Genomic DNA, 14,940 nt, shown 5'->3' on the forward strand with positions numbered 1-14,940 from the left:
AAACACAAGTATTAATAGCATAGTGTTTACAAGATTGGGTGTATTTTTAACATATATTGTTGAAATGCTACGTTTTAACCTCTTTTGTTTGGTACAGCGGTAATTTTCAGATCTTAATGACAATTGTATAGAATCGGTAAAGCTCATACACGAATTATTTTGTTTGGTATTAAGATTCGTACATGTATTTTCAACTTATTCTAAACAGATGTGTATACTTTAATTATACAGGATGTTCGGAAAGTCACTGTGCAGTTTTGTAATCATATTTTATTCAGTCTAATTCAAGCCAGCAACTGATAGCGGTGCTTCGAAACAAAATAAGAAGGATCCAAACCTGTGTTGATGCCAACGGGGGTCACTTTCAACATTGTTTATAATTGTCATTCATATTTACCTTCTGCATTCTATATTGAAAACATGTCTGTTAATAAATATATAAGTGCACAGTGACTTTCCGAACACCCTGTATATCCCAAATGATCAGTTCGATACGTGACTCCACGAACTTGAATGAAACAGCCTTTCATAACAGCCTCTCATAACAGTTCCTTGTGCCATTATTCATCTATTACATAAAATCACTTGCTGAGGAATCACACATTCTACAATGTTAGATAATGTTTCCCGTAATACCTTCTATTAGATCCCTAATGACTTTATCAGATGCTAACTGTTGTGTAACAGTTGGTTCATTCAACTGGTTAAGTACTTGCATCCTTAAATTTTTAACTTTAAAGCTCTACAAAAAGTGAAAACTTGCCCTATTTTAGGGTGTTTTATCTCCCTTCTCGGGCAATAGTCCTAAGGTAAAATAACTCTTGGATATTTTCCAGTTACTATAGAAACAATTACGATAATGATATCAACCCACTCTGGGTGATGGTTCCTGACACATTGATATAATGGACAATATTTACCATAAGATGGCCTCTTAGAGACATTGGACTCACGCGAATTACGGAGAATACTCTAACTTGTAATCAAGGTATTAAAAAATACATATCTAACTTTCTGTACATACCTGATGAAATTAACCTTAAGGTGACGACAAAAGAGATTGTTTTAATCGTTTGTATTATTTTTACCAATCACCTTTCTACTTAGTATTTACTTTAAGGCCCAACTGCCATTGGCTAGCCGTCAGCAACCCTGCATATATAACCGTGTATGGGGGGAAGGGGGGTAGTACTCGAACCTCAAGGTTGACACTTATATATCATTGCAACATAAGACTTCTTTAGAACGCCATCACCGCTATGAAGTTATTTATGCCTATAATCAAAGCTGATGTTAGAACACGTTATCTGTTATTCTGTGTAACAACGATAACAATGGGTGCTTTACATTACCGATAAATACAATGCAGTTCTAGCGGCACATAACAATTTAGTTTTCTTTTCTTTCCGACTTGGTGTTCGGCTAGAACTTAGATAAATAGTGCTTCTACACAGACAATAATGTACCTCTTCCATTTCTTTCAGAATAGTTCTGGTCTAGTAAGTGTATGCGGCTATTTAAATACTTGACTCAATATTTCATTGAAGTCACCAAGTGAATTCGTTTGAATGTACTTCAACAAAAGCGTTAGGCATAAATATATCTACTGTTTTATATCAGTATCTCATGAGGAAAACTGGAAAACATATTTCCATGCTTTTCTTTCCAACATTTCCATCGTATATAAAATTTAACAACACATTTTAAATAGTGTCACTCCATATGTGTTGCATGAGGCTGTTTTCGTATGTCTATATGCGTGTGTCTGTGAAAGATAGAGGTAACATAATAACCGTTCTTTTCTACAACATTCAACATTCAATACTAAAATAATGAAAGAGCAAAAATTAAATTCTGCCAAGAAATTTAGTGTCAGAAATGAATGCATTTCCTACGAAACAAAGGAGAAGAGACCTCATTTAGTCTACATAGAGTCAGCGTTGGTTGCATTTTAATGGTAAAAATCAGTTATAAACACTTATACATATTATCTGTATCTATAAAACAATTTCAAGTTATGGGACTCGAAAAGCTGAAATACGTATGTGTCTCATTCTGTTTGTGTTAACACCTGTAAATATTCACAATCTGGGTGAGTACCTGGATAAAGTTCCAAACTCTGTGAATACTTGGATAAAGTTTCAAACTGTTTGAGTATTTAGATAAAGTTCCAAATTGTGTGAATACTTAGATAAAGTTCCAACCTTTGTGAATACTTGGATAAAGTTCCAAGCTGTTTGAGTATTTAGATAAAGTTCCAAGTTGTGTGAATTCTAGGATAAAGTTCCAAACTTTGTGAAGACTTCTTTAAAGTTCAAAACTGCATGTAGCTCCAATCTGTAGGAATTGTTTGTTTGTTTTTTAATTTCACGCAAACCTACACTAGGGCTATCTGCGCTATCGTCCCTAATTTAGCAGTGTAATATTAGAAGGAAGGCAGCTAGTCATCACCACCCACCGTCAACTCTTGGGCTACTCTTTTACCAACGAATAGTGGGATTGACCGTATATTATAACGCTCCACGGCTGAAAGGACGAGCATGTTTGGTGCAATAGGGATTCGAACTCGCGACCCTCAGATTACGAGTCGAACGCCTTAGCCCACCTGACCATTCTCATCTGTAGGAATACATGCATAACTTAAAACAGTTTTTGATTATATGTAACTCTATCTTGAAAACTAATGTTCAGTAAGTGTTTATACGTTTTAAATTCTTGTCCTAGAATATTTTACGTCATATTAACACAACCCTTCAGTTCTGGTTCGTGCTATCAAGTGACAAATATCTTGTTCCTTTATATATCGGAAATCTCATGTTCTACTTGTAAATAATGTTTAACTGATATCCATACAAATCATCAATTCTACCTGAAACGTGTTAAAACATTAATAATTCAGAGGTAAACACTGTTGTTAAAAATATACCTTTTACAATTGGATTTTTACACATTAGAAAGGTAAACTACCTACATCAACATTTTTACACATTAGAAAGGTAAACTACCTACATCAACATTTTTACACATTAGAAAGGTAAACTATCTACATCAACATTTTTACACATTAGAAAGGTAAACTATCTACATCAACATTTTTACACATTAGAAAGGTAAACTACCTACATCAACATTTTTACACATTAGAAAGGTAAACTATCTACATCAACATTTATTTAACATAGCAGGTGCCCAAGCTCAATTTGTAGCATTATAAATCATTAGACTTATCGCTGGGCCAGTGATAAGTTCTACTTATCGCTAATCAATATAGGTTTAGAGACAAAATCGATTTTTTAACCTGATTTTCTTTTTCCTCAATAAACCCAGCAGAGGGTGATTAACACCTGTACAAAAACAGTGTGATTCAAAGAGTACGTCTGTTCATTTAAGTTCAGTGAGAAGTTTTTAATCAACCTATAAATAAACCATGAGTAACCTGCACTTCGTATAAGCTAAAGACATGTAACAAACAATACTCATAAGACACTCTTGGAAAAGTGATAGAACTCACAAATATCTCGAAAAGTGACTCATAACGTTCTTGAGTAACTAACGACTAACATCTTTTACTTATGATTAACACAGTTCTTTTATAACCTGTTCTATAAAAAACTGTTATTATCAACATTTTTCTATTACTGGTAGCCTTCCCATAGGAAAATGAAGTGAGAAAATTATATTTTTTTTTGTGAACGTACCGGTTGACTAAAAGTAGAATTCCGAAACTTAAACTCAGACTGGTCTATTGGTGAGGACAATTTGCTGGTCACGGGTTAGAATCATGTTACCAGACATGTTCGCCCTTACAGCCTTGGAATGTTATAATGTGTCGGTTAATTCCACCTTTCTTTAATAAAAGATAAAAGGAAGATTTGACGGCGGGTGGTGCTGACTAGACACCTTCCTTCTAATCTATTAATTATATAATAAACTATGAGTCTATAGCCCTCGAGTAGTTTTGCGCGAAATTCAACAGACAAAAATGCAAATTATATCAGCTTTATCGTTAATGTCTGGAGCAGCAACTAATAAAACGTAAAGGGTAACCTATAACACCATCAATCATATGAGTGAATAATGACTTTCTTCTGTCTATCAAAAACCTAGTGAGGAAAAAACGTTATTGGTCTTATAAACCATTTGCCTTTAAAGTAAGACATCTTTAATAGGTTGCATGTAAACTTTTGTAGAGATCTTTAATTAAAAATTCATTACAAATAGAATAATGAATGTCATCTACACTTACGTTCGTCACGTGTGAGTTGATTAGGCCTGTTCTCACGATAATATTGTAAACAACATTCAAAGGCTAGATATTTATAAACAATTATCTCTGCTACTTTCATTATGCAAACATAATGAATTCTGAATATGCCCCATAATTAGTATACCAATTACAACAGGCTTGGCAGAAAAAAACAATTTCATAATAATAATGAATTCTGAATATGCCCCATAATTAGTATACCAATTACAACAGGCTTGGCAGAAAAAAACAATTTCATAATAATAATGAATTCTGAATATGCCCCATAATTAGTATACCAATTACAACAGGCTTGGCAGAAAAAAACAATTTCATAATAATAATGAATTCTGAATATGCCCCATAATTAGTATACCAATTACAACAGGCTTGGCAGAAAAAACAATTTCATAATAATAATGAATTCTGAATATGCCCCATAATTAGTATACCAATTACAACAGGCTTGGCAGAAAAACAATTTCATAATAATAATGAATTCTGAATATGCCCCATAATTAGTATACCAATTACAACAGGCTTGGCAGAAAAACAATTTCATAATAATAATGAATTCTGAATATGCCCCATAATTAGTATACCAATTACAACAGGCTTGGCAGAAAAACAATTTCATAATAATAATGAATTCTGAATATGCCCCATAATTAGTATACCAATTACAACAGGCTTGGCAGAAAAAAACAATTTCATAATAATAATGAATTCTGAATATGCCCCATAATTAGTATACCAATTACAACAGGCTTGGCAGAAAAAACAATTTCCGGCAAAACAGCTGAAACAAATAGTTAAGCTCGGCTCAGGAGATAACTCATATGACTTACAAGTATAGGTTAAATGCTAGGGTTTTGAAAGGTCAAATAAGGTAAATCTGGTTACTATTAGCTATTTTCGATTAAAATTTTATGAAGAATAACACTTTTCTTTTTCATAAAATATAACCCGTAAACCTGATAATGAAACGTTGCACATTTGTAATAATGTTTCTCTTGCTATCCACCCACGAAGATGTTTTGAAACTGTATTTTCGAATAAATTTTATGCTAAGATTTGTTGAGAATGATGATTTAATGAGATCCTTAAATAGGGTTCTCGAGTCGTAATCTGAGGGTCGTGAGTTCGAACCCCTTCACACCAAACATGCTTGCCATTTCAGCCGTGGAGGCATTATAATGTTACAGTCAATTCCACTATTCATTGGTAAAATAATATTCAAGTTAGCGGTGGGTGGTGACGACTAGTTTCCTTCCCTCTAGTCTTACACTGATAAGTTAGGGACGGCTAGCGCAGATAACCCTCGAGTAGCTTTGTGCGAAATCTTCTCTACAGATTGTGAACTGTGTCCGTTATATTTTATGATTTGTTTTTTTTTTTTTTCCCCTGACCAACAGCAAAATGCGTTCAATATTCATTTCAATCTTTGTAATGTATTTTATGGAATGTTTTCCACATATTCAAATCTGACCCGAGGCAGAGATTTTTCTTTGAGGTATTAAAGTTACAAAATTACCCTCCGAAAAATATGAATTTCTAATTTAGTTTATTTTGTATGGCTAGAATATTACAGAGAGTAAAAGATATAAGAATCGTAAATATAGCAACATACAGTGAAAAGTGTAACTAAACAAATATTTTCCAAACATTAACAAAATTAAGCATATAAAAATGGCTGTCTTCCATTGGCTAGTAGTCTAAAATTAGGAACGGCTGTAGACAAACCTTAAGGCTCTCTAACCATCCCACTCCGCGCATAGAATTGATACTCCAAATATATTTGTGACAAACACGTGAAAACAAAAAGCTCCATATGAAACTACCATTGTTTTAGGTCAAGGCCAGGTGAAACAGACAGGTTTCAAAGTTAAACACGCTTTAATCCCCGTCGCACCAAACACGCTTGCCCTTTCAGCCGTGGGAGCATTATAATGTGACTGTCAATTCCACTATTCATTGGTAAAAGAGTAGCCCAAGAGTTAGCGGTGGATGGTGATGACTAGCTATCTATCCCCTAGTCTTACACTGCTAAATTAGGGAAGGCTAGCGCAGATAGCCCTCGTGAAGCTTTGCGCGAAATTCAAAAACAAACAAACAAACGCACTTTCTAGACATGTGTCACCAAAGCAAGATCAAAACTGGCCCTTCAATTTTTTTTTTACAAAAACTTCTGTCCATGGATAGACAACTCCCTTTCTAAGGGGCCTATTCTTATTCAGTGTAGAAATGATTGTTGCATTTATAACGCTCCCACAGTTAAAGGTACGTCTATAACCTTGGACTCTTCTATCCGAAATTCGTTACAGTAATCACTAGACCACGCCCAGTTTTTGGAAAATATATCATTTCTTCTTCTTTGACCGGAACCTAGTGTTATGAAGTTTATCTTGAGAATTATATATTGATACTGAGTCACTTTTTTGAATACCCAATCTTTGGATACTAAATGTTTCTTGATACTTAGGTTTTGGATCATCCAATGTTTGGATTCGGGACTATGTTAAGTTATGGATACTTATACTTATACCAGTCCAACTACAAACTTCGAACATTATTCAGAAATATACAGTTATAGAATACAGCTCAAAGCTTCATTGTCATTCATAGAATATCTGTGGAATTTAATACTCAAAATGATTCGTTAAAAATGTTGTATTATCATGTCCTATTATTTAACAAATTTAAGAGTTCTGTGATGGTCGACTTTCTTACTTCTGAAGACTTAATAAACAGTAAAATGTATAAGCTATAGCAATAGGAGCTAATACCATCCAAATAAATTCAGTTCGTCCTAAAATATTTTAAAACTGGGTTATCCCGAAAATTCAGTTGAACTAATTTTATTTTTTAAGCATAACTAATTATATGGTTATCTTCTGTTTGTGAAAGAAAGAAGTTTCGTTACACGTGATTGAACTGAAGGAACAAAACGTATGTAAGTACTAAACGGTTTAGAGAACTCAAGATGGATAATTGGGTAACGTTTTGCTTTTCATTTCGTCCATCACCAGAATGTGACTTAGTCTATTCTTAGTTTACATTGTTGGTGGAACTGAATGCACCGTTTCACTTCTGAACGGATCGATTTACTTCACTGAAGATAAAAAAGTAACAGCACGTCTCATTCGTTATCTTTTAGGTTTATTTTCAAACACACAGAACACCAGTTTCACGTTTTTAACTTTAAGATAACTTCCTGCTGTTCAGCGAAACTAATTATTTCGTAGGAATTTTCTCCTTTCTTACACTTTTAATCTAATACAGTATACAGCGTATTACAAATGTATTCATCTTCAACCTTTAATCTATTACTTACAGTTTTCTAGAAATACCTTGTCCAGACTTACGATTCCACCAAGTGGTCGAAGTGTGAATACATGTACTAAAAATAACACACCGTACTGCATGGTTTCGAACAGAAACTCGCCTCAAAGCGATCATTTGGAACGTGTCCTAGCTGGGATCCTTGCCAAGTGTAAATTGATATTACACACTACATTGACTGGCAACCATGTTTACAGAAAGTGTCTCAATACTGTTCTATTTTCTCTTACACACATCCGCATACAGTTAAAAACCAAAGTGTTTACCGCCTACAAGGTAACCAAGGGAGTTTTTTTAGGTCAGAATAAAGTTCGAAACCCTGAGTAGAAGTCATCAAGGCTCTGAACATACACCCCAGTGCCCAGTTGGCAACAAAAATTGTTGATGCAAGTTATATTATATTACATTATATATATATGTGTTAAACAAAGGTTTTAGACCTAGTATCTGGCTCGAGGCGCTGTCACTTTCTGTCTGAAACAAATAACCTGTAATTTTTCTTCTATGTTTAAAAAGAACATTGGGATATGAAATTAATGATGACACGTTTATGTTGCTTTGATGTTACTTCATGTGTCTTAAAAGCTCTTATATATTCTATTGTTCATTTAGGTTTATAATTCCTGCTTTTCATTTCAACACGAACATGAGGAATGTATAAATATAGTAAATTGATGTTATGTTAGTGTTTTAAAATATTAGCTTTACTTTTCATTATGACGTGGATTTGGTTTTTCTTTAGAATGGACCCTGTACTAGTTCAATCAATCACTAAATGAAAAACGAAATATTTATAGAAATCATGAAATTACCAGGCTGTTAACTGCTAATTAAGCAGCTGCTAAAAGATGAAGAACAAAAAAAATCTTGTTTGTTTTGGTAACTAGTGAAAATTTTTTGTTTCGCGTTCTGAACACCGAACCTTGAGCCTCGTCACTCTAAAGCACTGTCCGACACATATGACTCAGTGCAGTGAAAAATTATAAAGAGTTAATAAATTAGTCATTATTTACCGCCATTAGCTGATTTATTAACGTTCGTTTGTCTCGAAGACGTTTTAACTATCGATGTATTAGTACTTATTTAAAAATCAAAGACCAAAACTTCTATAAGTCAGAAAGGAAACAATTATCTTTATAAAACATTACACTCTACTTAAACCAATAACTGATTACGTATAGTTAGTTTTGTTCAACGTCTTTATTTTTATTTATCGATATTCCGTAAAATCAACTTGTCTGGTATACCTACAGTATCATATATCAACAGCATCATATACATACATCATATACCTACAGTATCATATATCAACAGCATCATATACATACATCATATACCGACAGCATCATATATCAACACCATCACATACTTACAACATCATATACCGACAGCATCATATATCAAGATCATTACATACTTACAACATCATATACCGACAGCATCATATATCAACACCATCACATACTTACAACATCATATACCGACAGCATCATATATCAACACCATCACATACTTACAACATCATATACCTACAGCATCATATATCAACACCATCACATACTTACAACATCATATACCGACAGCATCATATATCAACACCATCACATACTTACAACATCATATACCGACAGCATCATATATCAACACCATCACATACTTACAACATTATATACCGACAGCATCATATATCAACATCATCACATACTTACAGCATCATATACCGACAGCATCATATATCAACACCATAACATACTTATAACATCATATACCGACAGCATCATATACATACAATATCATATACCAACAGCATCATATTCTTGCAACATCATATACCAGCTGCATCATATACCTACAACATCATATACCAACAGCATCATATACATACATCATCATACACCTACAACATCATATACATAAACCATCATATACCAATAGCATTATATACATACAACCTCATATACCTACAGCATCATATACCAACTGCATCATATACTTACAACATCATACACCAATAGCATTATATACATACAATCTCATATACCTATAGCATCATATGCCAACAACCAAATATACATACAACATCATATACCAATAGCATTGAATACATACAACCTCATGTACCTACAATATCATATACCAACAGTATCATATGCCAACAACATCATATAAATTCCTTATTTCCGCAGGGGAATAGTAAAATAAAACCAACAAACTTTCGTATAAATTTACAGTTCCTATTTTCCTATACTTACAGCCAATAGTAAGTTTCTGATAAGGCATTGGTGTTGTCCCTCATGACCATAGTTTATGTCTTAAAACCAAAAAGGCTTAGCTGACTAAGTGAACTTTAATAACTTTTGTAAATGAGAAACAGAGATTATGAAGTTGAAGTTTCGAAGTTATGAGAACGTAATCAAATTAGTGGATAAAAATTTGACATAGTTTGATTAATTGCAACTCCTGGGTGTTCACTCTAATGAGGATTTGATGACAACTGCCCTTATTTTTGGCAAAGTTATACAATTTTTTGGATATTCGAGAAATGCGTTAAAATTTGTTTGAAAATGGATCCCTGCAAGGGATAATCTGTGGATTTATAAGTTAAAAAAACCTTTGGTTATAAAGCGATATTCTGTCACTGACCTCTATGACAACGAATTTGGTAAATTATTTTTATATGCTTTGTTTTAAGATAATTATTCAAAGTTTATCCTCCTTATGATATTAACTTTGGCAATTGATACGTTTGTATCATTTAGTGACAGGTTTAGATCTTAACGAATCGTAATGGAAGTCGAAAAAAAGCAAATGTAACCACAAAAATATCAAAACTTTAAAATCCTTTGGTAGAATGCGAGTGTAGAAAACTAAGCTGGTCTTAAGACTTCGTCAACAGGACATTGTCCCCTCTCCTCTGGCATCTGGAGTCTTCAACTCTTGAAACTTATATTTATTAGATCGTGTTAGAGGAATGTTTATATTTAGCTATGAAGATCTATTTGTACTGTAAGTGTGTGTTATTGTTCATGAAACTCGACAACGCGATACCATCCAAGATTATATCAGAACTAGACCATAAAACAAACTCTTGTGGAATTAGTTTATTTCCATAAATGTAAAAACCAGACCATGAAACAAACTATTGTGGAATTTGTTTATTTCCAGAAGTCTTAGAAGTAAACAATGAAACAAACAATTTATAATTTGTTTTCTTTAAGCTCAAATTCATTAATTATTTTAAAATTCATATAATAGGCACATAACAGTACGAGACTACATAATGCGATGCTTCATGAACATTGTGTTTCTGGTTTTGTCTAAATTAATGGTCATATTCTAGTAAGTTCATTTTTCTAATATCAGATATTTTTTCTTTCCAAATATTTTAGAGACGAGAAAATGTTCTTTGGTAGGTAAAGTAAAGTCTGTGTGAATGTTTTTTCAAGTCCACAATGCTTTGAACTTTTATATTATATTCTAGCTCTTGTTTCCAGAGTATTAGACCTATGAACGTTTTATTAAATTTATATTAATGTAAATAATTATTAAAAACTATCAGTTTTATGTATTTCACAACATTGGAAAAGGAAAACAACATATAACTGAGAAATATCCTGTTAAAATTTCTCGTATTTTAGATTCTTAAGAACATAAAAGAGTAAACGTTTGTTAAACTGTAAGTAACTACAATTATAAAACCTATTTATATAAGTTAGCTATACTTACTTTAAACACACTGTGGTTTACAGCAGTTACCTAAATAGCTTTAGAACTATATAAAGGTTCGTAATACCTTTGACATTGAACAAGTGGATTGAGCTCTCGCTTTTACAAAAATTTATAATATCGATTCAGCAATACAGAGCGAGAGGTAAGTTATATTAAAAGCATTTTGAATATGCAAACGAGCTAGTCACGTGATAGCCACAGATGATGTAAATACTCGGGAAGAAGGCACTTATCAGGACTATATTTCACATTATTTGGCGTTACCTACGTAGTGCGATGTCATCCAAAATGGATTGGTTTTTGAAAATTTATACCTCAAACCTTAACGAGACACATTATTCATACACTTATACAGATCATAAAGCTGTACTCATATAAAATACTTAAAGTTTCCAAGACGACTATAATATTTCTTGTATTTAGCAACACTGGAAAACAAAAGAACATGTATCATCTTGGGACGGAGGGATCATTCAGAAAGAGACCTGCAACTCGTCATACTCAGAATTGTTAAGCAAAGTGCGGTATCTTGTAACAGATGAGAATCCACACACACAAAGGTCGGTGAGAAAAGTTGTCATGTGCCCCAAACAACAGTAAGAAACAAAATTAAGAAGTCTAGAAAAATGACACAAGTCAAGTCTACAAAATTTTGCTTCATGACAACCGTCACACACAAGCAGTTAAAGACTGAAACGGATAGCCACGCTGTTCCCTACGAAGACATATCAGTCAAGATCCCGAATTTTTATACAACTGGTTCGTTGAAATGAGTTCTGGGAAACTGAAGTCCTGGTACACTACATGGAATATGGAAATTTCCATGAAGGAGTAGTGTGCTTTTGTACGTCACAACCTTACAATAGAGCCTCTTATAATAAAAACGTCGCTCTAAGACTTTTGTGACCACCAGCTAAAGCATGACCTGAAACTTTATAATGTTATATAACATTTCGGCATCCAGCTAAAGGTAGATTTTTTTTGCTGGGAGTACGGAAACACCATCGGTTTTGAAATACAGCGATTTTGTGCACCTACTGGTGTTATAACAAATGAATACATAGCTATCATCACGTACAGGGTTCACAGCTTTATTTAAAATTTATACTGCCGTCGATCATTCTCATGATAAATTTCGTTTTATTAATAAAATCAGGGTTTATTGATGTATTCTATCAATATTGATCTATAACTGACAACCAGCAGTATAAGATGCAATTAAAATGTGCTTAATTTATAATATATTAAGAGCATAAACGTTATTTATAAGTCACTTAGCAAAATCTCTATGTATGCAATTAAAACACGCTAACTTTATTTAAAATTACACATGGAATAGCATCGGTTACCTGTTCCCAACAGCGCCATCTAGTGAAAGCATAATCTCATGAAAGAAATATACGATAGAAGATATTTGAAAAATAATTTATATACATATATGCGTATATATTTTTTGTAAAATTTATTAATACCTCTTGTTATCTCCTTGATAAATAAAATAATAAATAAAATCGAAAATACTTATATACGTGTTTATATTTAAGGATGCTTTGTTGAAGCAAACAAGATCTGTAGAAACAAGAAATTATACAGAAAGGCTTAACATACTTGAGCCCGTGTTTTATTAACACAAGTGTCCCTATTAAATATCCTTCACTCTGTCCCTTTTACTTATGAATAACGTTTATGGTTTTCTTTTTCGCGTCAACTCGTTAAGTCTACCACATTGATTAATAAGATAATTTGACGTCCAATTTTTACCCCTCATAAGTGCGCGTGATAAATTTTAAACCATCAGTGTGTTTGAGTCAGCACTTGTGGCTTCTGAGGACGCCATGTATGGCCTGACGATGTGAGGAGACAGTTCCTCCAACTAGAGTCTTTAGAGCAAAAAAAAAAACAAGTCAGGGTAGAGTGGAAAGGCGTAATATTGTACATGCAGAATCAGCGCCAGCTAAAAATAACCTCACTATTGAACAGGATTAACCTCTCGTATAAAATCTGGTTTTTCTTCAAATATTTTTCTAAACTCTCTCGTTTCGTTGTAGGAGTGACATAAATCGGACTTCGTGTGGTTTTTAACGAATTTAAAGTTTTGGTTTGTTTGTTTTTTATATGGTCTCCTTTATCTTTTCATACAGAAACGTCCCGTTCTATAAGCCTCGTTTTAGGAAATTTAAACAAGAAAACTGTTCGGAGAAAACCTATTTTTTTAGTTAAATAAAAATAACTTGCTATTCGAAGCCACACTTGTTAATGATATATACATATATACACAGACACACACACACACACACACACAAAGAAAATAGTTTTAGTTAATGGTTTTGTTACAACCACGAAAATGTTTTTTTAAGAAAAAAAGAATTTAAATGAATTAAGCATTAGTCCTAATTATAACGTGTTTTTTCACCAATTATTGAAAACATATAATGTGCCTGTTATTGTGAAGGATTTGTTGTAACTGATTGATTGCTGGTGTCCACCACCAAATGCTTACTGACTCTAACTTTTTGTCATCATTTAGAACCGTCACAGATGATGCTGATGTAGAGACATCTTAGTGTCTGCGCGGGACTGGCATTTACAAACTGCCAGTGAAACATTACAGGACATTATATAAACGAATGTTGTTCCTATCTTTTGAAAGAAATATACAACGTTTGTTGTCCCCGTGCTTTATGTCTCTTCCTAAAATCACAATAGTTTTCAAATACAGCTCTATTATGTTCACAACAACCAAAACCTTTGCCCCCCCCAGGTGGCTAAGCAGCATGTCTGCAGACTTACAACGCTAAAAAGCGGATTTCGATACCCATGGTGTGCAGGGCACAAATATCCCATTGTGTAGCTTTTTTGCTTAATTCTAAACAACAACTACAACCGAAACGTTTTGTGTTTTTTATTGAAATGCCTTATTTCACTACGTAAAATCATGATAGGTTTAAAATACAGCCCACTTAGGTTGAATACACATATTTAACAACAGTTTTTGCACTACTTTTTATGGATTAAAATTTTGAACAGTTTTTTATGCTATCTATACTAACTTACGCAAAAATAGTAACGTTATTTTTAACCGTTCATATGAAAGCGGCCCGGCATGGCCAAGCGTGTTAAGGCGTGCGACTCGTAATCTGAGGGTCGCGGGTTGGCATCCCCGTCACACCAAACACGCTCGACCTTTCAGCTGTGAGGGCGTTATTATGTCACGTTCATTCCCACTATTCGTTGGTAAAAGAGTAGTCCAAGAGTTGGCGATGGGTGGTGATGACTAGCTGCCTTCCCTCTAGTCTTACACTGCTAAATTAGGGACGGCGAGCACAGATAGCCCTCGAGTAGCTTTGTGCGAAATTCAAAAACAAACAAAAACAAAACAATTCTATATACCTTACCATAGATTAGGACAAGAAATCCTAGTATAATGCTATAGAGCAGGGGTTCGCAAACTTTTTAGGCCTGCGGAAAGAAAAGAAAAACTTTCCGGAGCCTTAATTGAAAATACATTAAAAATAGAAATAATCGGTTACTAGCACTAGATAAAGTTTATTTCAAGCTTTTGGAATATAAATTTATTAAAACTGTCAATATTTAAAGAAAAAAATGTTTACTTTTACTTATCT

The 14,940-nt window shown here is 33.4% G+C and overlaps 1 protein-coding gene across 8 annotated transcripts in view; it reads left to right on the forward strand.

Annotated features, from left to right (window-relative positions):
- LOC143231671 (uncharacterized) overlaps nt 1-14,940 on the forward strand; it is a 126,815-nt gene that overhangs the window by 45,125 nt on the left and 66,750 nt on the right. Inside the window, exon 4 of one of the 8 annotated variants that reach the window (XM_076466251.1) lies at nt 11,741-12,597. The exons of the other annotated variants lie outside the window; for them this stretch is intronic. Coding sequence (XP_076322366.1) covers nt 11,741-11,859 — 119 coding nt within the window. The 3' untranslated portion in view covers nt 11,860-12,597. Of the gene's footprint in view, nt 1-11,740; nt 12,598-14,940 lie in introns of those variants that run through there. 8 annotated transcript variants of the gene reach the window in all.

Source organism: Tachypleus tridentatus, chromosome 11 (assembly GCF_004210375.1).
Source record: "Tachypleus tridentatus isolate NWPU-2018 chromosome 11, ASM421037v1, whole genome shotgun sequence".
NCBI classification, from domain to species: domain Eukaryota; kingdom Metazoa; phylum Arthropoda; class Merostomata; order Xiphosura; family Limulidae; genus Tachypleus; species Tachypleus tridentatus.